This window comes from Coregonus clupeaformis, chromosome 3 (genome assembly GCF_020615455.1).
Source record: "Coregonus clupeaformis isolate EN_2021a chromosome 3, ASM2061545v1, whole genome shotgun sequence".
Taxonomy (NCBI): Eukaryota; Metazoa; Chordata; class Actinopteri; order Salmoniformes; family Salmonidae; genus Coregonus; species Coregonus clupeaformis.
In genome coordinates this window covers 20863405-20888072 of record NC_059194.1, presented here as the reverse complement: position 1 = coordinate 20888072, position 24668 = coordinate 20863405, and the positions used below count along the sequence as shown (strand labels likewise).

The 24668-nt window shown below is 45.1% G+C and overlaps 1 protein-coding gene across 7 annotated transcripts in view; it reads left to right on the top strand.

The window, feature by feature from the left end:
* LOC121541334 (follistatin-related protein 5) overlaps positions 1-24668 on the top strand; it is a 209654-nt gene that overhangs the window by 4396 nt on the left and 180590 nt on the right. For all 7 annotated transcript variants that reach the window (XM_041850349.2, XM_041850327.2, XM_041850316.2 and 4 more), the window contains exon 2: positions 22749-22905. In XM_041850349.2, coding sequence (XP_041706283.1) covers positions 22749-22905 — 157 coding nt within the window. The remainder of the gene's footprint in view (positions 1-22748; positions 22906-24668) is intronic.

The window sequence follows — 24668 nt, the reverse complement described above, 5'->3', positions numbered from 1 at the left end:
AAGACCTCCTCCATTCCTGCCATTATTGAAAGAGATCGTGATACCTCACATCTCAAAATAGGGTTACTTAATGTTAGATCCCTCACTTCAAAGGCAGTCATAGTCAATGAACTAATCACTGATCATAATCTTGATGTGATTGGCCTGACTGAAACATGGCTTAAGCCTGATGAATTTACTGTGTTAAATGAGGCCTCACCTCCTGGTTACACTAGTGACCATATTCCCCGTGCATCCCGCAAAGGCGGAGGTGTTGCTAACATTTACGATAGCAAATTTCAATTTACAAAAAAAAAATGGCGTTTTCGTCTTTTGAGCTTCTAGTCATGAAATCTATGCAGCCTACTCAATCACTTTTTATAGCTACTGTTTACAGGCCTCCTGGGCCATATACAGCGTTCCTCTCTGAGTTTCCTGAATTCCTATCAGACCTTGTAGTCATAGCAGATCATATTCTAATTTTTGGTGATTTTAATATTCACATGGAGAAGTCCACAGACCCACTCCAAAAGTCTTTCGGAGCCATCATCGACTCAGTGGGTTTTGTCCAACATGTCTCTGGACCTACTCACTGCCACAGTCATACTCTGGACCTAGTTTTGTCCCATGGAATAAATGTTGTAGATCTTAATGTTTTTCCACAAAATCCTGGACTATCGGACCACCATTTTATTACGTTTGCAATCGCAACAAATAATCTGCTCAGACCCCAACCAAGGAGCATCAAAAGTCGTGCTATAAATTCTCAGACAACACAAAAATTCCTTGATGCCCTTCCAGACTCCTTCTGCCTACCCAAGGACGTCAGAGGACAAAAATCAGTTAACCACTTAACTGAGGAACTCAATTTAACCTTGCGCAATACCCTAGATGCAGTTGCACCCCTAAAAACGAAAAACATTTGTCATAAGAAACTAGCTCCCTGGTATACAGAAAATACCCGAGCTTTGAAGCAAGCTTCCAGGAAATTGGAACGGAAATGGCGCCACACCAAACTGGAAGTCTTCCGACTAGCTTGGAAAGACAGTACCGTGCAGTACCGAAGAGCCCTCACTGCTGCTCGATCATCCTACTTTTCCAACTTAATCGAGGAAAATAAGAACAATCCAAAATTTCTTTTTGATACTGTTGCAAAGCTAACTAAAAAGCAGCATTCCCCAAGAGAGGATGGCTTTCACTTCAGCAGTAATAAATTCATGAACTTCTTTGAGGAAAAGATCATGACCATTAGAAAGCAAATTACGGACTCCTCTTTGAATCTGCGTATTCCTCCAGGGCTTAGCTGTCCTGGATCTGCACAGCTCTGTGAGGGCCTGGGATCGGGAGAGACACTTAAGTGTTTTAGTACTATATCTCTTGACACAATGATGAAAATAATCATGGCCTCTAAACCTTCAAGCTGCATACTGGATCCTATTCCTACTAAACTGCTGAAGGAGCTGCTTCCTGTGCTTGGCCCTCCTATGTTGAACATAATAAACAGCTCTCTATCCACCGGATGTGTACCAAACTCACTAAAAGTGGCAGTGATAAAGCCTCTCTTGAAAAAGCCAAACCTTGACCCGGAAAATATAAAAAACTATCGGCCTATATCGAATCTTCCATTCCTCTCAAAAATTTTAGAAAAAGCTGTTGCGCAGCAACTCACTGCCTTTCTGAAGACAAACAATGTATACGAAATGCTTCAGTCTGGTTTTAGACCCCATCATAGCACTGAGACTGCACTTGTGAAGGTGGTAAATGACCTTTTAATGGCGTCAGACCGAGGCTCTGCATCTGTCCTCGTGCTACTAGACCTTAGTGCTGCCTTTGACACCATCGATCACCACATTCTTTTGGAGAGACTGGAAACCCAAATTGGTCTACACGGACAAGTTCTGGCCTGGTTTAGATCTTACCTGTCGGAAAGATATCAGTTTGTCTCTGTGAATGGTCTGTCCTCCGACAAATCAACTGTACATTTCGGTGTTCCTCAAGGTTCCGTTTTAGGACCACTATTGTTTTCACTATATATTTTACCTCTTGGGGATGTTATTCGAAAACATAATGTTAACTTTCACTGCTATGCGGATGACACACAGCTGTACATTTCAATGAAACATGGTGAAGCCTCAAAATTGCCCTCGCTAGAAGCCTGTGTTTCAGACATAAGGAAGTGGATGGCTGAAAACTTTCTACTTTTAAACTCGGACAAAACAGAGATGCTTGTTCTAGGTCCCAAGAAACAAAGAGATCTTCTGTTAAATCTGACAATTCATCTTGATGGTTGTAAAGTCGTCTCAAATAAAACTGTGAAGGACCTCGGCGTTACTCTTGACCCTGATCTCTCTTTTGACGAACATATCAAGACTGTTTCAAGGACAGCTTTTTTCCATCTACGTAACATTGCAAAAATCAGAAATTTTCTGTCCAAAAATGATGCAGAAAAATTAATCCATGCATTTGTTACTTCTAGGTTAGACTACTGCAATGCTCTACTTTCCGGCTACCCGGATAAAGCACTAAATAAACTTCAGTTAGTGCTAAATACGGCTGCTAGAATCCTGACTAGAACCAAGAAATTTGATCATATTACTCCAGTGCTAGCTTCCCTACACTGGCTTCCTGTTAAGGCAAGGGCTGATTTCAAGGTTTTACTGTTAACCTATAAAGCGTTACATGGGCTTGCTCCTACCTATCTTTCCGAGTTGGTCCTGCCGTACATACCAATACGTACGCTACGGTCACAAGACGCAGGCCTCCTAATTGTCCCTAGAATTTCTAAGCAAACAGCGGGAGGCAGGGCTTTCTCCTATAGATCTCCATTTTTATGGAACAGTCTGCCTACCCATGTGAGAGACGCAGACTCGGTCTCAACCTTTAAGTCTTTACTGAAGACTTATCTCTTCAGTAGGTCATATGATTGAGTGTAGTCTGGCCCAGGAGTGTGAAGGTGAACGGAAAGGCTCTGGAGCAACGAACAGCCCTTGCTGTCTCTGCCAGGCCGGTTCCCCTCTCTCCACTGGGGTTCTCTGCCTCTAACCCTGTTACAGGGGCTGAGTCACTGGCTTGCTGGTGCTCTTTCATGCCGTCCCTGGGAGGGGTGCGTCACTTGAGTGGGTTGAGTTACTGACGTGATCTTCCTGTCTGGGTTGGCGCCCCCCCTTGGTTTGTGCTGTGGTGGAGACCTCTGTGGGCTATACTCGGCCTTGTCTCAGGATTGTAAGTTGGTGGTTGAGGATATCCCTCTAGTGGTGCGGGGGCTGTGCTTTGGCAGAGTGGGTGGGGTTATATCCTTCCTGTTTGACCCTGTCCGGGGGTTTCTTCGGATGGGGCCACAGTGTCTCCGGACCGCTCCTGTCTCAGCCTCCAGTATTTATGCTGCAGTAGTTTATGTGTCGGGGGGCTGGGGTTAGTTGGTTATACCTGGAGTACTTCTCCTGTCTTATCCAGTGTCCTGTGTGAATTTTAGTATGCTCTCTCTAATTCTCTCGTTCTCTCTTTCTCTCTGAGAACCTGAGCCCTAGGACCATACGTCAGGACTACCGGGCATGCTGACACCTTGCTGTCCCCAGTCCGCCTGGCCTTGCTGCTATTCCAGTTTCAACTGTTCTGCCTGCGGTTACGAAACCCCTACCTGTCCCAGACCTGCTGTTTTCAACTCTTAATGATCGGCTATGAAAAGCCAACTGAGAGACCTGAGCCCTAGGACCATACGTCGGAAAGTGGATGGCTCCTTGCTGTCCCCAGTCCGCCTGGCCTTGCTGCTATTCCAGTTTCAACTGTTCTGCCTGCGGTTATGGAACCCCTACCTGTCCCAGACCTGCTGTTTTCAACTCTTAATGATCGGCTATGAAAAGCCAACTGAGATTTATTCCTGATTATTATTTGACCATGCTTGTCACTTATGAACATTTTTGAACATCTTGGCATGGTTCTGTTATAATCTCCACCCGGCACAGCCAGAAGAGGACTGGCCACCCCTCATAGCCTGGTTCCTCTCTAGGTTTCTTCCTAGGTTTTGGCCTTTCTAGGGAGTTTTTCCTAGCCACCGTGCTTCTACACCTGCATTACTAGCTGTTTGGGGTTTTAGGCTGGGTTTCTGTACAGCACTTCGAGATATTAGCTGATGTACGAAGGGCTATATAAAATAAAATTGATTGATTGATTGATTGATGGTATGGATGGTAGTAATGGTTGTGATGGTATAGATGGAAGTGATGGTAGTGATGGTAGGGATAGTGGTGATGGTAGTGATGGTTGTGATGGTAGGGATGGTCGTGATGTTGGTGATTGTAGTGATGTTAGTGATGGTGAAGATAGTCAGGATGGTAGTGGTGGAAGTAATGGCAGGGATGGTAGTGGTGATAGTGATGGTAGGGATGGTGGTGATAGTAGTGATGATTGTGATGGTAGGGATGGTCGTGATGGTGGTGATGGTAGTGATTGAAGTGATGGTATTGAAGGTAGGGATGGTAGTGATGGTGGTGATGGTAGTGATGGTAGTGGTGGTAGTGATGGCAAAGATGGTAGTGATGGTAGTGATGGCAAAGATGGTAGAGGTGGTAGTGATGGAGGTGATTGTGGTGATGGTAGGGATGGTAGTGGTGGTAGGGATGGTAGTGATGGTGGTGATGGTAGTGATGGTAGTAATGGTAGTGGTGGTATGGATGGTAGTGATGGTTATGATGGTATTGATGGTAGGGATGGTAGGGATATGATAATGGTAGGGATGGTAATGATGGTGGTGATGGTAGTGATGGTAGTGGTGGTAGTGATGGAATGGATGGTAGTGATGGTAGGGATAGTAGTGATGGCTGTGATGGTATAGATGGAAGTGATGGTAGTGATGATAGGGATGGTGGTGATGGTGGTGATGGTAGTGATGGTAGTGATGGTGAAGATGATCAGGATGGTAGTGGTGGAAGTAATGGCAGGGATGGTAGTGGTGATAGTGATGGTAGGGATGGTGGTGATGGTAGTGATGATTGTGATGGTAGGGATGGTCATGATGGTGGTGATGGTAGTGATTGAAGTGATGGTATTGAAGGTAGGGATGGTAGTGATGGTGGTGATGGTAGTGATGGTAGTGGTGGTAGTGGTGGTAGTGATGGCAAAGATGGTAGTGATGGTAGTGATGGCAAAGGTGGTAGAGGTGGTAGTGATGGTAGTTATGGAGGTGATTGTGGTGATTGTAGTGATGGTAGGGATGGTAGTGGTGGTAGTAATGGTAGTGGTGGTAGGGATGGTAGTGATGGTTATGATGGTAGGGATGGTAGGGATGGTAGGGATATTATGATGGTAGTTATGGTATTGGTGGTAGTGATGGTAGGGATGATAGTGGTGGTAGGGATAGTAAGGATGGTAGTGGAAAGCCCTGCTTCTATTGCCCTTGTAAAGCAAAGTCATTTCACTTTCATTTCATTTTCTAGTTCTTCAGTTCTTCTCTCAGCTTTAGTATATAGAGATTGTCAAGGTCTTTTCTTGTATCTACAGTACTGGTAGTGATGGTGGTGATGGTAGTGATCGTAGTGGTGGTAGTGGTGGTAGGGATGGTAGTGATGGTGGCGATGGTGGAGATTGTAGTGATGGTAGTGGTTTTAGTGATGGTAGGGATGTTGGTGATTGTTGTGATGGTTGTGGTGGTAGTGATGGTTTGGATGGTAGTGGTGGAAGTAATGGCAGGGATGGTAGTGGTGGTATTGATGGTGGTAATGGTGGTGATGGTAGTGGTGATAGGGATGGTAGTGATGTTAGTGGTTTTAGTGATGGTAGAGATGGTGGTGATGGTAGTAATGGTTGTGGTGGTAGTGATGATTGGGATGGTAGGGGTGGAAGTAATGGCAGGGATGGTAGTGGTGGTGGTGATGGTGGTCATGGTGGTGATGGTAGTGGTGGTAGGGATGGTAGGGATGCTAGTGATGGTAGGGATGGTAGGAATTGTAGTGATTGTTGTGATGTAGTGATGGTAGTGATTGTAGTGATTGTGTTGATGGTAGAGATGGTGGTGATGGTGGTGATGGTAGTGATGGTAGTGGTGGTAGGGATGTAGTGATGTATTGGTGGTTGTGGTCTTAGTGATGGTAGGGATGGTGGTGATGTTAGTGGTTTTAGTGATGGTAGAGATGGTGGTGATGGTAGTAATGGTTGTGGTGGTAGTGATGATCGGGATGGTAGGGGTGGAAGTAATGGCAGGGATGGTAGTGATGGTAGGGATGGTGGTGATGGTAGTGATGGTGTAGATGGTAGAGATGGTGATGATGGTGGTGATGATGGTAGTGGTGGTAGGGATGGTGGTGATGGTTGTGGTCTTAGTGATGGTAGGGATGGTGGTGATGGTGGTGATGCTGTGGTGGTAGTGATGGTCTGGATGTGGTGGTGGAAGTGATGGTAGGGATGGTAGTGATGGTAATGATGGTAGTGGTAGTACTATGCGCCTCCCATAGTCTGTTCTGGACTTGATAACATTGAAGAGACCTCTGGTGGCATGTCTTGTGGGGTATGCATGGGTGTCCGAGCTGTGTGCCAGTAGTTCACACAGACAGCTCGTGCATTCAACATGTCATCACCTCTCACAAATACTTTGAGCCAGGAGAGATTGACATGCATATTATTAATGTTAGTACTCTGTGTACATCCAAGGGCCAGCCGTGCTGCCCTGTTCTGAGCCAATTGTAATTTTCCTAAGTCCCTCTTTGTGGCACCTGACCACACGACTGAACAGTAGTCCAGGTGCAACAAAACTAGGACCTGTAGGGCCTGCCTTGTTGATAGTGCTGTTAAGAATGCAGAGCAGCGCTTTATTATAGACAGACTGCTCCCCATCCTAGTAACTGTTGTATCAATATGTTTTTACCATGACAGTTTACAATCCAGGGTTACTCCAAGCAATTTAGTCTCCTCAACTTGCTCAATTTTTATTACAAGATTTAGTTGAGGTTTAGGGTTTAGTAAATGATTTGTCCCAAATACAATGCTTTTAGTTTTTGAAATATTTAGGACTAACTTATTCCTTGCCACCCATTCTGAAACTAACTGCAGCTCTTTGTTAAGTGTTGCTGTCATTTCAGTCGCTGTGGTAGCTGACGTATATAGTGTTGAGTCATCCGCATACATAGACACACTGGCTTTACTCAAAGCCAGTGGCAAGTCGTTAGTAAAGATGGTGATGGTAGTGATGGTAGTGATGGCAGGGATGGTAGTGGTGGTAGGGATGGTGGGGATGGTATTGATGGTAGTGGTGGAAGTGATGGTGGTGATGGTGGTGATTGTAGTGATGGTAGTGATAGTAGGGATCGTGGTGATGGTAGTGATGGTGGTTATGTTAGTGATGATAGTGATGGAGGTGATGGTAGGGATGGTAGTGATGGTATTGATGGTAGTGGTGGTAGTGATGATAGTGATGGTTTTGATAGTAGTGATGGTGGGGTGGTAGTGACGGTAGGGATAGTGGTGATGGTAGTGATGATAGTTATGGTAGGGATGGTGGTGATGGTAGTCATGGTAGTGATGGCAGAGATGGTAGTGGTGGTAGGGATGGTTGTGATGGTGGTGTTGTTTGTGATGGTAGTGGTGGTAGTGGTGGTGGTGATGGTACAGATGGTAGTGATGGTGATGATGGTAGTGATGGTAGTGGTGGTAGTGATGATAGTGATGGTTTTGATGGTGGTGATGGTGGTGATGGTAGGGTTGGTAGTAATGGTAGTGATGGTAATTATTGTAGGAATGGTAGTGATGGTGGGGTTGGTGGTGATTGTGGTGATGGTAGTGATGGTAGTTGTGGTAGTGGTGGTGGTGTTGATAGTGATGGTAGTGGTTGTAGGGATTGTAGTTATGGTAGAGGTGGTGGTGTTGATAGTGATGGTAGTGGTTGTAGGGATTGTAGTTATGGTAGAGATGGTAGTGATATTAATGGTGGTATTGATGGTAGAGATGGTGGTGATGGTAGTGATGGTGTGATGGTAGGTTTTGTGGTGATGGTGGTGATGGTAGGTATGGTAGTGATGGTAGGGGTGCTAGGGGTGCTAGGGGTGGTAGGGATGGTAGCGATGGTAGGGGATGTAGTGATGGTAGGGATGGTAGGGATGGTTGTGGTGGTATTGATGGCAGGGATGGTAGTAGTTGTAGGGATGGTAGGGATGGTGGTGATGGTAGTGATGGTAGTGATGGTAGTGATAGTAGTTGTGGTAGTGAAGGTAGGGATGGTAGTGATGGTAGGAATGGTAGTGATGGTAGTGATGGTTGTGATTGTTGAGATGGTAGTGATGGTCGTGGTGGATGTGATGGTTGGGATTTTAGTGATGGTTGGGATGGTAGGGATGGTAGGGGGGTAAAGGGGATGAAATACAAATGGCATACCACAGCGAGGGAGTAAACGTTTTGTAAATACTTGTATCATACTCTACCCTGATCCTCAATGCTTAAACTGGGTCTGTGAAACCGGACCAAAATGTTTAGGGTGAGGGGTTAGCAGTCACTTAGGAACTTAACTTACTCTAACACTTGACTGATTGCAGCAAAATGCTCAGTGTTATTCATGCCTGTCTGATCTCCATTAGTGCACAGTTGGTTGGAATAGGGGTTAGGGGTCGATTTGGGATTCACAACTATTCATGGCTATAGACTATTTGATGGGCTGTGAGAAATACACTATATACTGTATACCCCTTCAAATTAGTGGATTCAGCTATTTCAGCCACGCCCGTTGCTGACAGGTGTATATAATTGAGCACACAGCCATGCAATCTCCATAGACAAACATTGGCAGTAGAATGTCCTCACTGAAGAGCTCAGTGACTTTCAACGTGGCACCAACATAGGATGCCACCTTTCCAAGAAGTCAGTTTGTCACATTTCTGCCCTGCTAGAGTTGTCCTGTCAACTATAAGTGCTGTTATTGTGAAGTGGAAACGTCTAGGAGCAACAACGGCTCAGCCGCAAAGTGGTAGGCCACACAAGCTCACAGAACGGGACTGCCGAGTGCTGAAGCGCGTAGCACGTACAAATTGTCTGTCCTCGGTTGCAACACTCACTACTAAGTTCCAAACTGCTTCTGGAAGCAACGTCAGCACAAGAACGTTTCGTCGGGGGCTTCATGAAATGTGTTTCCATGGCCAAGCAGCCACACACAAGCCTTAAATCACCATGCGCAATGCCAAGCATCGGCTGAAGTGGTGTAAAGCTCACCGCCATTGGACTCTGGAGCAGGGGATACGCGTTCCCTGGACGAATCTGGGTTTGGCGGATGCCAGGAGAACGCTACCTGCCCCAATGCATAGTGCCAACTGTAAAGTTTGGTGGAGGAGGAATAATGGTCTGGGGCAGTTTTTCATGGTTTGGGCTAGGCCCTTAGTTCCAGTGAAGGGAAATCTTTACGCTACAGCATACAATGACATTCTAGACGATTCTGTGGGTCCAGTGTTGCGGCAACAGTTTGGGGAAGACCCTTTCCTGATTCAGCAAGACAATGCCCCCATGCACAAAGCCAGGTCCATATAGAAATGGTTTGTCAAGATTGGTGTGGAAGAACTTGACTGGCCTGTACAGAGCCCTGACCTCAACCCCATCAAAAATCTTTGTCATGAACTGGCATCAGTGTCCGACTTCACAAATTCTCTTGTGGCTGAAGGGCAGCAATGTTCCAACATCTAGTGGAAAGCCTTCCCTATAGGCCTCCTGTAGCTCAGTTGGTAGAGCATGGCGCTTGCAATGCCAGGGTTGTGGGTTTGATTCCCACAGGGGGCCAGTATGAAAAATGTATACACTCACTAACTGTTAGTCGCTCTGGATAAGAGCATCTGCTAAATGACTAAAATGTAAATAGATTGTTAATGTTCCCAAGGCCAGTAACTTTATTACAGGTGGTTGTCCAAAGCCAGGTGAATAATGCAACACACTCAGAGGATACATTAGGTTACATTTTAGTAAGTAATAGCAAGTCATTGACCACAGCGTAAGACCAGTAAAAGGTAGCCTTGCTAGATCAAAGACTGCCAGTCGGGGCGTACACTGAGGGGAACACACCTTGCTGGATGTCCTCAAAAATGATTAGCTAGAAACATTTGAAAAGCACCTGGGCTTGGAAGTCCCACTAAGAGCAAAGCAGAGAGCTAAGTTGGAGAACACTGTAGACTCATTACAGTGCAATGACTGACCGGCTGAACTCTTTTTTACCTCTTAACTCCCACAGGCTATGAGAGCCATATTGTTTTAGTATTTTTTCTCCCACACGTCACCAATAAAGCGAAACAGTTTGTTATCATTCTAAATGTCTTGTAGTGCATTCATAAAAGCAAATCAATGTGTTATCATTCGAAATGGCTTGTAGTGCATTCATACCTAATACATTCAACTATTATGAGACTTCTAGTACATTGAATGGTGATTTTATTCAAATTGAATTGACGGTAAGGCCTCGTTGTCTGCTGATAATGTTGTTGCATTCTGCTGGTGCTGTTTCTCAGGATATGGACTTCCTAGGATCATTTATCAAAGATGACCTTTTAAGAGGAGGGCTTTGTCGCCACAGTGTTAAGTGTAGATGTGATCTAAGCATTCATCTGTGCTGGTTTATTTTAGAACCGACTGAATACATGGAGGAAAGAGGGTAACTTAAGTTAATGTTAAAATAAGGATACTGTAATTTGATTGGAAACAGTTATATTTGTATGTAGAATTTTTTTGTTTTGTATGTGCAGATGATTGAACTCTGGCTTTATGGACAGACAGATTGATGGGCATGCCAGTCAGGGAGACGGACAGAGCCACACGCACGCACGCACGCATGCAGGCATGCACACACACACATGCACACACATGCACATGCACACACACACACACACACACACACACACACTTCCCCACCCAGCCTGGGAATTTTGTCATTTCTCCTTCAGCCGGCACATTTATCTTCAGTGCATGGGGGAGGGGGGGATACAATATGCAAAGCATAAGTTCAAAGCTCAATGTGATCACATTTTATGTGTTGTGATGGATATCTGAATGAAACAAGATAACAGCCTCATAAAAAGGAGTTGGGATAATAAATAATGCTGTCACAACATCTAGACGACAAATGTACACAAGGGCCTATCTCCTCGCTCATCTGTTGTCTGGTGGGGTGAGCGTGCGCCGGCGTTATCCGTCTGCTATTTAGAAGTGTCCTACAATGGGCACCGTACACCTGCCCTTAGGCCAGGATTAGTCTTCTGGTTCCTCTCTTATCCTTTTAAGATGGGCACGTGACTGATGCCCCATGGCTTAGGTCATGTGACCACTCATGGATATGCTGTAAGGATGCTAATAATTGCCCTGTAGGTGGAGGGACTGTCAAGGGACAGTCTATATTTTTCTATGTCTATGGGGTCAATGGGACAGTTCAATCTCTCAGGGCTTTTTCATCTGAATGACTGTTACTCATGGATAGGATGATAAACCTCAGTCACACACTGTTACTTTAAAGTAGCATGGTTATGAGAGGTGTCACTCAACTACTGTTCAGACATCACAACAAAACTACACATGGAAATGTTACGTTTGAGTATCGTCAGCTTCGTTTTTTAATGCAGTATGAGGGAGACAGCACAAATGACTTAATGAAGTGTCTATGCATCAGATAATGATTGTACCTTTAATATAACATAACTATTGAGAGTTGTTTCATCCCTTGCACCATCAAAACTTTATAATAATACATATTACTGACAATGTAAAGGCTGCAACTGGGCAGAATCCACAATTGTTTTCAGAGAATACAACTGTAAGCACAGCAGCGAGTCAGGCAGTGAAAGAGACACCACATAAGAGGGACACCATTTCTACCCATACACTCAAATAAACATCTGTTGTCATGTCGGTGAAGATTAATCGTTTCCAAGTACACATTACACGTTAACATGTTTTTGTCTGTGTACCCCTGCTCAGAAATGTTCTATCTATTTTACTACACAATGCTTTTTATTTGGGGAAATGTCTTGAGATATTTGAGAGGTCCATTTGTTGTCCAAATGTGTAGTCAGAGGGACACATTGGTATTGGTGTAGAGTTCCCATATAAACCATGCATACATTGCCTAGAGGCTGCAATTTGCAACACATTATCTGTCTTGCAAGTATATGGTAGGTGGTAATAATACTAAGCAACAACATTACTTTTATATGTTGTCTATGTTCTGACCGGGGTAGTGTGAGGAATATGAATTGAAGGCACATACACCACGTTGCAGGTAGGCTAAAGGCAACATTGGGTTCTGATGAGAAGTGGGGTTGCTGCTAGGCACAAAGCAGGGGCAAGTTTGGTCAACATATTCAGAAAGATTATCTTTCTTGGGCAACATACAGTATTCAGAAAGATTACCTCTTTTGGGCAACATATTCAGAAAGATTATATCTCTTGGGCAACATATTCAGAAAGATTATATCTCTTGGGAAATATATTCAGAAAGCTTATATCTCTTGGGAAATATATTCGGAAATATTCTATATTTTCTCCACAATTCTGATATCAGTGGGTTTATTGTCTATATCCTATATGTACAGTGGCTTGCGAAAGTATTCACCCCCCTTGGCATTTTTCCTATTTTGTTGCCTTACAACCTGGTTTTCAAATGGATTTAGCAGTATGCTTAGGGTCATTGTCCTGCTGGAAGGTGCACCTCCGTCCCAGTCTCAAATCTCTGGAAGACTGAAACAGGTTTCCCTCAAGAATTTCCCTGTATTTAGTGCCATCATTCCTTCAATTCTGACCAGTTTCCCAGTCCCTGCCGATGAAAAACATCCCCACAGCATGATGCTGCCACCATCATGCTTCACTGTGGGGATGGTGTTCTCGGGGTGATGAGAGGTGTTGGGTTTGCGCCAGACATAGCGTTTTCCTTGATGGCCAAAAAGCTCAATTTTAGTCTCATCTGACCAGAGTACCTTCCTCCATATGTTTGGGGAGTCTCCCACATGCCTTTTGGCAAACACCAAACGTGTTTGCTTATTTTTTTCTTCAAGCAATGGCTTTTTTCTGGAAAGTCTTCTGTAAAGCCCAGCTTTGTGGAGTGTACGGCTTAAAGTGGTCCTATGGACAGATACTCCAATCTCCGTTGTGGAGCTTTGCAGCTCCTTCAGGGTTATCTTTGGTCTCTTTGTTGCCTCTCTGATTAATGCCCTCCTTGCCTGGTCCGTGAGTTTTGGTGGGCGGCCCTCTCTTGGTAGGTTTGTTGTGGTGCCATACTCTTTGCCATAAAATGTAAATGTATGGTGCCATACTCTTTCCATTTGTTTTATAATGGATTTAATGGTGCTCCGTGGATGTTCAAAGTTTCTGATATTTTTTTATAACCCAACCCTGATCTGTACTTCTCCACAACTTTGTCACTGACCTGTTTGGAGAGCTCCTTGGTCTTCATGTTGCCGCTTGCTTGTTGGTGCCAATTGCTTAGTGGTGTTGCAGACTCTGGGGCTTTTCAGAACAGGTGTATATATACTGAGAACATGTGACACTTAGATTGCACACAGGTGGACTTTAACTAGTTATGTGACTTCTGAAGGTAATTAGTTGCACCAGATCTGTTTTAACAAGTTATTTTTTTCATTTCACTTCACCAATTTGGACTATTTTTGGTAAGTCCATTACATGAAATACAAATAAAAATCAATTTAAATTACAGGTTGTAATGCAACAAAATAGGAAAAACGCCAAAGGGGATGAATACTTTTGCAAGGCACTGTAGGTTGTTAGGAGCGAGAACAAGACAGCAAATAAGCTCAACTCCTGTGAGAGTTACAGAGTTAAGAGCTCAGCAGTAGTGACTGAGTTTCAGGGCTCCTTTGAAACTGAAGGATCTCTCCCATCCCTTTATCTGCGTCAGCTACAATGCTGTCGGCAGTGGAAGTGAGAGAAGTGCCACGATAACTCTAGGAAAGAAGATGTGGGAGAATGTTTGTGTGGCAGCCACACAGAGCACAGCAGATGTTCCACTGTTCCCAGTGTGGATCTTGGAGCAAAACAGCGGTAACTCCAAACCCAGAAGTGCTCTTTACACAGAAATACTGCCGAGCATGCTTAAACAGATCTGCTCACCGGGGGATTGGATCTGTTTGCTGGAGTATATGGCGTTTTTCCTATTTTGTTTCATTACAACCTATAATTTAAATTGATTTGTATTTGGATTTCATGTAATAGACATACACAAAATAGTCCAAATTGGTGAAGTGAAATAAAAAAAATACTTGTTTCAATAAAGGCCCCAGAGTCTGCAACACCACTAAGCAAGGGGCCCTTCAGAAGACATAATTAGTTAAATAAAGTCCACCTGTGTGCAATCTAAGTGTCACATGATCTCAGTATATATACACTTGTTCTGAAAGGCCCCAGAGTCTGCAACACCACTAACCAAGGGGCACCACCAAGCAAGCGGCACCATGAAGACCAAGGAGCTCTCCAAACATGTCAGGGACAAAGTTGCGGAGAAGTACAGATCAGGGTTGGGTTATAAAAAATATCAGAAACTTTGAACATCCCACGGAGCACCATTAAATCCATTATTAAAAAATGGAAAGAATATGGCACCACAACAAACCTGCCAAGAGAGGGCCGCCCACCAAAACTCACGGACCAGGCAAGGAGGGCATTAATCAGAGAGGCAACAAAGAGACCAAAGATAATGCTGAAGGAGCAGCAAAGCTCCACAGCGGAGATTGGAGTATCTGTCCATAGGACCAGTTTAAGCCGTACACTCTACAGAGCTGGGCTTTACGGAAGACTTTCCAGAAAAAAGCCATTGCTTGAAGAAAAAAATAAGCAAACACGTTTGGTGTTCGCCAAAAGGCATGTGGGAGACTCCCCAAACATAAGGAAGAAGGTACTCTGGTCAGATGCGACTAAAATTGAGCTTTTTGGCCATCAAGGAAAACGCTATGTCTGGCGCAAACCCAACACCTCTCATCACCCCGAGAACACCATCCCCACAGTGAAGCATGATGGTGGCAGCATCATGCTGTGGGGATGTTTTTCATCGGCAGGGACTGGGAAACTGGTCAGAATTGAAGGAATGATGGATGGCACTAAATACAGGGAAATTCTTGAGGGAAACCTGTTTCAGTCTTCCAGAGATTTGAGACTGGGACGGAGGTGCACCTTCTAGCAGGACAATGACCCTAAGCATACTGCTAAAGCAACACACGAGTGGTTTAAGTGGAAACATTTAAATGTCTTGGAATGGCCTAGTCAAAGCCCAGACCTCAATCCAATTGAGAATCTGGGGTATGACTTAAAGATTGCTGTACACTAGTGGAACCCATCCAACTTGAAGGAGCTGGAGCAGTTTTGCCTTGAAGAATGGGAAAAAATCCCAGTGGCTAGATGTGCCAAGTTTATAGAGACATACCACAAGAGACTTGCAGGTGTAATTGCTTGTCACGTTCGCTCATAGATGGGACGGACCAAGGCGCAGCGTGATATGCAAACATGTTTATTACACGAATAAACACACGACAAAACAATAAACTAACGACACGTGAAGTCCTAAGGTAACACAACAAACCTTATACAGAACAAGTTCCCACAACCCACTAGTGCCAAATGGCTGCCTAAGTAATGTCCCCAATCAGAGACAACGAGCGACAGCTGCCTCTGATTGGGAACCACACCGGCCAACATAGAAATACCCATACTAGAACCTATAACATAGAACAACACAACATAGAATATACACACCCTGACTCAACATATAAGCGTCCCCTGAGTCAGGGCGTGACAGTACCCCCCACCCCAAAGGTGCGGACTCTGACCGCACAACATAAACATAACAGGGTAGGGGCCGGGTGGGCATTCCGCCTCGGAGGCGGATCCGGCTCAGGGCGTGACGACCTCTCACTCTTTGCCTCCCTGTTGCGCCCCTGGTCTGGTCTAGACCCCGGCGCATTGCTTCCCCTCTCCTTCCTCCCACTATACTCCAAGCCCTGTCTGGACCCTGGTGTGGGAGACCCCGAACCTGGAGAGGGGCTGACGTCTGGGTCTGGACTGGAGCCGCTGACCGGAGCTGGACCGGGCACCGGTGGAGCGGACTAATCAGGCTCCGGACTGGAGCCGCTGACCGGAGCTGGACTTGGCACCGGTGGAGCGGACTGCTCTGGTTCCGGAGTGGAGCCGCTGACCGGATCTGGACTGGACCCCGGTGGAGCGGACTGCTCTGGGTCCGGAGTGGAGCAGCTGACCGGAGCTGGATCAGGCACCGGTGGAGCGGACTGCTCTGGCTCCGGAGTGGAGCCGCTGACCGGAGCTGGACTGGACCCCGGTGAAGCGGATTGCTCTGGATCCGGAGTGGAGCAGCTGACCGGAGCTGAACTGGGCACTGGTGGAGCGGACTGTTCTGGCTCCGGAGTAGAGCAGCTGACCGGTACCGAACCAGGCACCGGTGGAACAGGCACGGGCCGTGCCAGACTGGACACACGCACCACTGGCTTGGTGCGAGGAGCAGGAACAGGCCGGACCGGGCTGGCGAAGCGCACCACTGGCTTGGTGCGAGGGACAGGAACAGGCCGGACCGGGCTGGCGATGCACACCACTGGCTTGGTGCGAGGGGCAGGAACAGGCCGGGCCGGGCTGGCGACGCGCACCACTAGCTTGGTGCGAGGGGCAGGAACAGGCCGGACCGGGCTGGCGACGCGCACCACTGGCTTGGTGCGAGGGGCAGGAACAGGCCGGGCCGGGCTGGCGACGCGCACCACTAGCTTGGTGCGAGGGGCAGGAACAGGCCGGACCGGGCTGGTTACGCGCACCACTGGCTTGGTGCGAGGGGCAGGAACAGGCCGGGCCGGGCTGGCGACGCGCACGACTGGCTTGGTGCGAGGGGCAGGAACAGGCCGGGCCGGGCTGGCGACGCGCACCACTGGCTTGGTGCGAGGGGCCGGAACAGGCCGGACCGGGCTGGCGACGCGCACCACTGGCTTGGTGCGAGGAGCAGGAACAGGCCGGGCCGGACAGGCGACGCGCACCACTGCCTTGGTGCGAGGGGCAGGAACAGGCCGGGCCGGGCTGGCGACGCGCACCACTGGCTTGGTGCGAGGAGCAGGAACGGGTCGGGCCGTACTGGGAACACGCACCACTGGCTTAGTGCGGGGAGCAGGAATGGACCGGACTGGCGACACGCACCACTTGCTTGGTGCGAGGAGCGGGACTGGGTTCCTTTATTAACCCCCGCTCCTTCTGCTGCCTAACCAGCTCCTCTCGCCGTGCCTCTACACTTTCCTTCTCCCTTTGAGCCTCCTGTAGCCTCGTCATCCACCCCGTGTGCCCCCCCCAAACATTTTCTTGGGGTTGCCTCTCGGGTCTCCATCGTCGGCACGGTTGGCGCCGTTTCTCCTCTCCTGCCTGGGCATCTACCTTCGCCCATGGCCCTTTCCCCGCAAATATCTCCTCCCATGACCACCATTTGCCCACCTGTGACATGGCTATTCGCTCCTCCTGGGCACGCTGCTTGGTCCTCGTTTGGTGGGATCTTCTGTCACGTTCGCTCATAGACGGGACGGACCAAGGTGCAGCGTGATATGCAAACATGTTTATTACACGAATAAACACACGACAAAACAATAAACTAACGACACGTGAAGTCCTAAGGTAACACAACAAACCTTATACAGAACAAGATCCCACAACCTACTAGTGCCAAATGGCTGCCTAAGTATGGTCCCCAATCAGAGACAACGAGCGACAGCTGCCTCTGATTGGGAACCACACCGGCCAACATAGAAATACCCATACTAGAACCTATAACATAGAACAACACAACATAGAATATACACACCCTGACTCAACATATAAGAGTCCCCTGCGTCAGGGCGTGACAGTGCTGCAAAAGGTGGCTCTACAAAGCATTGACTTTGGGGGGGTGAATAGTTATGCACGCTCAAGTTTTCTGTTTTTTTTGTATTATTTCTTGTTTGTTTCACAATAAGAAATATTTTGCATCTTCAAAGTGGTATGCATGTTGTGTAAATCAAATGATACAAACCCCCCCAAAAATAAATTTTAATTCCAGGTTGTAAGGCAACAAAATAGGAAAAATGCCAAGGGGGTGAATACTTTCGCATGCCACTGTATGTGTTATGACTTTACACCCCCTGTTATATTGTGGATAAAGAGTTACTTGTCTAACAGAACAAAGACGGTGTTCTTTAATGGAAGCCTCTCCAACATAATACAGGTAGAGTCAGGAATTCCCTAGGGCAGCTCATTAGGCCTCTTACTTTTTTATATCTTTACCAAAGACGTGCCACTGGCTTTGAGTAAAGCAAGTGTGTCTATATATGCGGAGGACTCAACACTATACACGTCAGATACTACACCAACTGAAATGACTGCAACACTTAACAAAGAGCTGCAGTTAGTTTCAGAATGGGTGGTAAGGAATACGTTTTTCCTAAATATTTCCAAAACTAAAATCATTGTATTTGGGACAAATCATTCACTAAACCCTAAACCTCAACTACATCTCGTAATGAATAAGGTGGAAATTGAGCAAGTTGAGGTGACTAAACTGCTTGGAGTAACCCTGGATTGCAAACTGTCATGGTCTAAACGTATTGATACAACAGTTACTAGGATGGGGAGCAGTCTATCAATAATAGAGCACTGCTCTTCATTCTTAGCAACACTATCAACAAGGCAGGTCCTACAGGCCTTAGTTTTGTCGCACCTGGACTAATGATGAGTAGTGTGGTCAGGTGTCACAAAGAGGGACTTAAGAAAATTACAGTTGGCTCAGAACAGTGCAGCACGGCTGGCCCTTAAAAGTACACGGAGAGCTGACATTAATGATATGCATGTCAGTCTCTCATGGCTCAAAGTGGAGGAGAGATTGACTTCATCACTACTTGTTTTTGTAAGAAGTGCTGACAAGCTGAATGTACCGAGCTGTCTGTTTAAACTACTGGCACACAGCTTGGACACCCATGCATTCCCCACAAGACATGCCACCAGAGGTCTCTTCACAATCCCCAAGTCCAGAACAGAGTATGGGAGGCGCACAGTACTACATAGAGCCATGACTACATGGAACTCTATTCCACATCAGGTAACTGATGCAAGCAGTAGAATCAGATTAAAAAAACTGGTAAAAATACACATGGAACAGCGGGGACTGTGAAGAGACATACTAACAGGCACAGACACACACATACGCACACATACGCTAGCACACGCACTCTACACACACGTACATTGTAATATTGTTGTATGTTGGTATTATACATTTTGTATTGTAGATATGTAGTGGTGTAATAATGTTATATGATGTACTGTTTTATCTTTTGTTTCATATGTAATGTAAGTGCCTTAATGTGTTTGGACCCCAGAAAGAGTAGTTGCTGCCTTGGCAGCAGCTAATGGGGATCCCCAATAAATACAAATACTTATTTTCCTGGTCAGGTCACATGGTCAGGACAATTCTCGCTAGTCATCGCACAAAGAACAACACTTTTTCACCATAGCAACGCTAAACATGTAGACCAACATAGAGAGATAAACATATCGCTGACTCATAAACATGCAGTATTTCGAGTCAGGTTCACTCAACGGGCGATCGGCCAGCCAAACAAATGTCATTTTCTCTTAGTATGTCCCTCAGTCTCAAACTGCATTTGCCAAACCATGTACATTTAATTCTCTGCCTCAACCTACAAGGTTAGAGGGTCAAATACAGTTAAATGATGTACAGGAGGTCATACAGTACAAACAAACCCCCTGCTGTAGGGAACCCCTGTGTACCGGTGCGTACATGCATGTAATAAGTAAAAACCCTCCACCCATCACAGTCCATAGTCTCGACAGTTGTCATGCAGTGCCGGTTCTATGGAGCGCAAAAAAGGGCTCAGATGGAGCTTCGCTGGGCACCTGTCAAAGTGGGATGTATTGTGAACATTGTGAGCGATAGGTAGTCTTAATTTCAAAGTCAATGCCAAAACTTAGACATGCTGTCTTGGATTTATAGCCACGAAGTGGAGGCACCAAGTGGAGGCACCACTTTCAATCTCTCTCACTTTGCTCCCCACGCAAACACACATTGCTGTTAAGAGTCGCGATTTGTCTCTTAAACGCCTCAGATGAAATGAAAAAAGGATGTGGGTTTTACTTTAAAAGGGTTGCACTTCATTTGCCAAATGTTATGAAAATTAAGTTGTCATGGAACAGCTGTAATATAATTGGCATAAAAGAAACAGAACTAATCTTAATCAAATCCAAGCCCTATAACAAATGTGTTGGTTGGATCATTATTAAAATATTTTGGGACCCTGTTATTCAATCAATAATACACGTTATCTTATACATCAAACCAGTGGCGTAGAACAAGGATGATCCATACTGCCCATGTTGTAATATACTGTATCAATGAATCATCTAACTAGCAACCACAGTATTACCATATCAGTAATGAGTTATGAGTATCAAGGGATACAGGGATGAGGTGTGTTTCCGCCACAAGCGCTTGGAGCATCTGGAAAAAGCTGTATATAAATCCAATAATTTATTGTTATCATAAATATCCCCCAGGCACATGGCTATCCTCTACAAAAAATGACAGTATGAAAAGTGGTCCTCTGTAGCTCAGCTGGTAGAGCACGGCGCTTGTAACGCCAAGGTAGTGGGTTCGATCCCCGGGACCACCGATACACAAAAATGTATGCACGCACGACTGTAAGTCGCTTTGGATAAAAGCGTCTGCTAAATGGCATATTATTATTATTATTATTATTATAAAATAATATACTGTCCTGTGATTTTTTCTTTTTCTTTTCAGATTTTCTCTATTTTTGCAGATTTTTTATACTGAATGTTATCAGATCTTCATATCTTATTTAATTAACAAAGTTATGCAACACCCAATGCCACTGTGTGAAAAAGTAATTGCCCTTTACACTCAATAACTGGTTGTGCCACCTTTAGTTGCAATTACTGGACCCAAATGCTTCCTGTAGTTGTTGATCAGTCTCTCACATCGCTGTGGAGGAATTTTGGCCCTCTCTTGAATGCAGAACTGCTTTAACTCTGCAACATTTGTGGGTTTTCAAGCATGAACTGCTCATTTCAAGTCCTGCCACAACATCTAAATTGGGATTAGGTCTGGACTGGACTTTGACTAGGCTATTCCAAAACATCAAATGTGTTGCTTTTTAACCATTTTCATGTAGACTTGATTGTGTGTTTTGGATTATTGTCTTGCTGCATAACCCAGCTGTGCTTCAGCTTCAGCTCACAGATGGATGGCCTGACATTCTCCTGTAGAATTATTTGATACAGAGCAGAATTAATGGTTCCTTATTAATGCAAGTCGTCCAGGTCTTGAGGCAGCAAAGCATTCCCAAACCATCACACTACCACCACCATATTTGACCGTTGGTATGAGGTTCTTACTGTGGAATGCAATGTTTGGTTTTCGCCAGACATAATGGGACCCATCTCGTCCATGTCTGTGACACAGGATCTATTATAAATGCCACCCCACCCCAATCTATTTAACATTTAGACACCATGGGGAAACAGTAGATTGATGACACTGGGAGATGTGCTATGGCCCAGACCTTGGTTCAAATACTATTTGAAATCTTTCAAATACTTTTAGTGTTTGCTTTAGACTGCCTGGAGTTCCAGTGTTTGCTTTAGCCTGCCTGGAGTTCTGGGGGTTGCACTTTTGCTATTATTCTGTTGGTTCCATTGCACCAGACAAGCCCAGTCAAGGCCAGCTAATGTATTTTAAATGATCTCAAATAGTATTTGAACACAGGTTTGCTCTGTCCTCAACCAGAAAGAGTGGCATCGTCAGCACAGGGACCAATGGGTGTCCTACCGTAGGCGCAGAGGAAGCGAACAAGTCTTACAGTAGATCTTTGTAACACATTGCTTTTGTGAATTTGACCCTTGACCTATAGAAACAGCATGTGGGCATGAGCCCTGCCAGCATTCTTGAGATATGTCTACTACTCAGAACAACAGCGGAATGGGGTCACACCCCTGATGTCAGTTATCCTAGGCTTGTGGTGTGAGGAGGACTTCAAAGCAGCGACATTCACTGAATTTTCGGGCAGTGCTTCACTCAGTAGTACCTTTAGCTCTCCTGTAGTTCTATTGAAAAAATAGACACTGTAAAACAGTGACTGGAACACATGTTGAAGCTGATTTATGTTAGACTGCGCTGTGTCTTTCCGTGGTTCCACGGAAATAGCTTTTTAAGGAAAAAAATGTTTTGCACACATGGTGTTTTGTTTAATTGCAGTCGTGCCAAGGTCAAACTTGTTTTCATACTGTGTAATGAATAATTTAAGACGAGTGATATTCAGAATGTGACTTTATTGCTTTAGTACAGTAGATAGGAATCATTTTCCAGTGTGCCACTATATCTTCTGTAATAGCATTTGGATGTAACTATGTTGCAGCAACTGATGAAAATGTTTGTATTAAGCCATGCGTTCTCTCTCACAGTTATGCTATCTAATTAATGCCAATTCATCACCATCATTATCCTAATACATCGACTCTTTTGTCTTCCTTAATCTTTATTTGCCTATTTCCCTTTAATTGATTCCAAAGCAGATCTAATCTTCTTCGCTGAGTGTGAGGCACTTATTGATAGCATTAGTTTAAACCAACAACATATTTGCAGTGCCCATTGTCTACACAAATTACAGCTCGGTTGATTTATGGTCTCAGGCCCCCAACCGATATTGAACTGTAGCCGCGCTCGAAGGGGTCTGCCGAACTGCTCACTATTCTTGTTTTGTTTTTTACAGGAAAAGACCAATGAAGACACCCAGATGGTGCTCGCTTACATTCGTGTTGGGAGTGGTCTCCCTCGGAGTGGGAGTGGGAGTCATCGAGGGGAGGCCCGGCAAGGAGGAGGGATTCGGGCCGCCACCCTATCGACCATTCGTGAGGTTCCGACACAAGGTATTGATATCCTTCCTGTTCCTTTAGCCTTTCATAACAAGAGGACTCTGCAGCGTTGTGAAGATGATTACAATGGAGTTTCCTGAGATTCAAGCTACTTTAGTTTTTTCTTCAGGCTCACAAAAATGCTCAGTGATTTATTGCTGGTGTTTTGCCAAGGAGACTTGAGCATCAAGTTAACATAACATTTTGAAATTGATGTTGAATAAATCTGGGCGAGGTGAGGGGAGGAGAAGGAGAATTTATCAGAGGGAGCATGAACTGCCATTTTAGCAATAACATCCAAGTAGAGAGTATAATTGAACCTTTATCGACTTGACAGTGCATGCCTAGCTCTGCAAGCACAATCGGATTCCAAGAAAAAAAGTATTTCTCAAAGCAATAACAAGCTCTCTTTCTCCCCCACACTCTCTATCTTTCTCACTTAAAAAGGCGAGAGCTGTGCGATTGTCATTAACTTCAATTGGAATGGACTATACAATGGCAGAGAAAACCGTTTGATGGGCACGCTCTTTTGTCTGCAGGCATTTGTGGGTGGGTGTTTTCCCCTGAACGCACACTTACTGTAAACCCCCCGCGAGTGATAAGCATTGGAATACATACTCCTCAGCCTCTTTTTTTATATTGGCTTATTAATCGTGTTGGCATGCGAATATAACACGAGAAACAATGGTAATTTTAAGACCAGGGATCAGTTTTGATTATGACTTGTTGAGAGAGAGAGAGAGAGAGAGAGAGAGAGAGAGAGAGAGAGAGAGAGAGAGAGAGAGAGAGAGAGAGAGAGAGAGAGAGAGAGAGAGAGAGAGAGAGAGAGAGAGAGAGAGAGAGAGAGAGGCTATGTGCACACTGCCCACAAAATGAGGTGGAAACTGAGCTGCACTTCCTAACCTCCTGCCAAATGTATGACCATATTAGAGACACATATTTCCCTCAGATTACAGCGTTCCACAACGAATTCGAAAAAAACAAACCCAATTTTGATAAACTCCCTTATCTACTGGGTGAAAAACCACAGTGTGCCATCACAGCTGCAAGATTTGTGACCTGTTGCCACAAGAAAAGGGCAACCAGTGAAGAACAAACACCATTGTAAATACAACCCATATTTATGTTTATTTATTTTCCCATTTGTACTTTAACTATTTGCACATTGTTACAACACTGTATATATACATAATATGACATTTGAAATGTCTTTATTCTTTTGAAACTTCTGAGTGTAATGTTTACTGTTAATATTTATTGTTTCTACTTCACTTGCTTTGGCAATGTTAACACACGTTTCCCATGCCAATAAAGCCCTTAAATTGAATTGAGAGAGAGAGAGAGAGAGAGAGAGAGAGAGAGAGAGAGAGAGAGAGAGAGAGAGAGAGAGAGAGAGAGAGAGAGAGAGAGAGAGAGAGAGAGAGAGAGAGAGAGAGAGAGAGAGAGAGAGAGAGAGAAAGTAGGAGGACAGATGGTGTTAACAGAACTTGAGACCGGGTACACTGCGCCAGAGGCTGGAAGTTGGCGTTGTACTGAAGACAGACTCAAAGGTCATATTGACATGGGAGTTGTTAAAAAAAGGCTAATATTGGCAATGTTTTCATCAATGTGGAACATGTTGTGTTCAGCGTGGCTTAGGAAAAAAATGTATGGACAGTTCTGAACATTGCTGTGCTGCTTCTTTGAGACAAAAGGTTTATAGAAGTGATGAAAATGAATCTACATTTGCTAAATTGATTTACACAAAGTCACACGTCTATCTTCAAGTAGGAACTGAC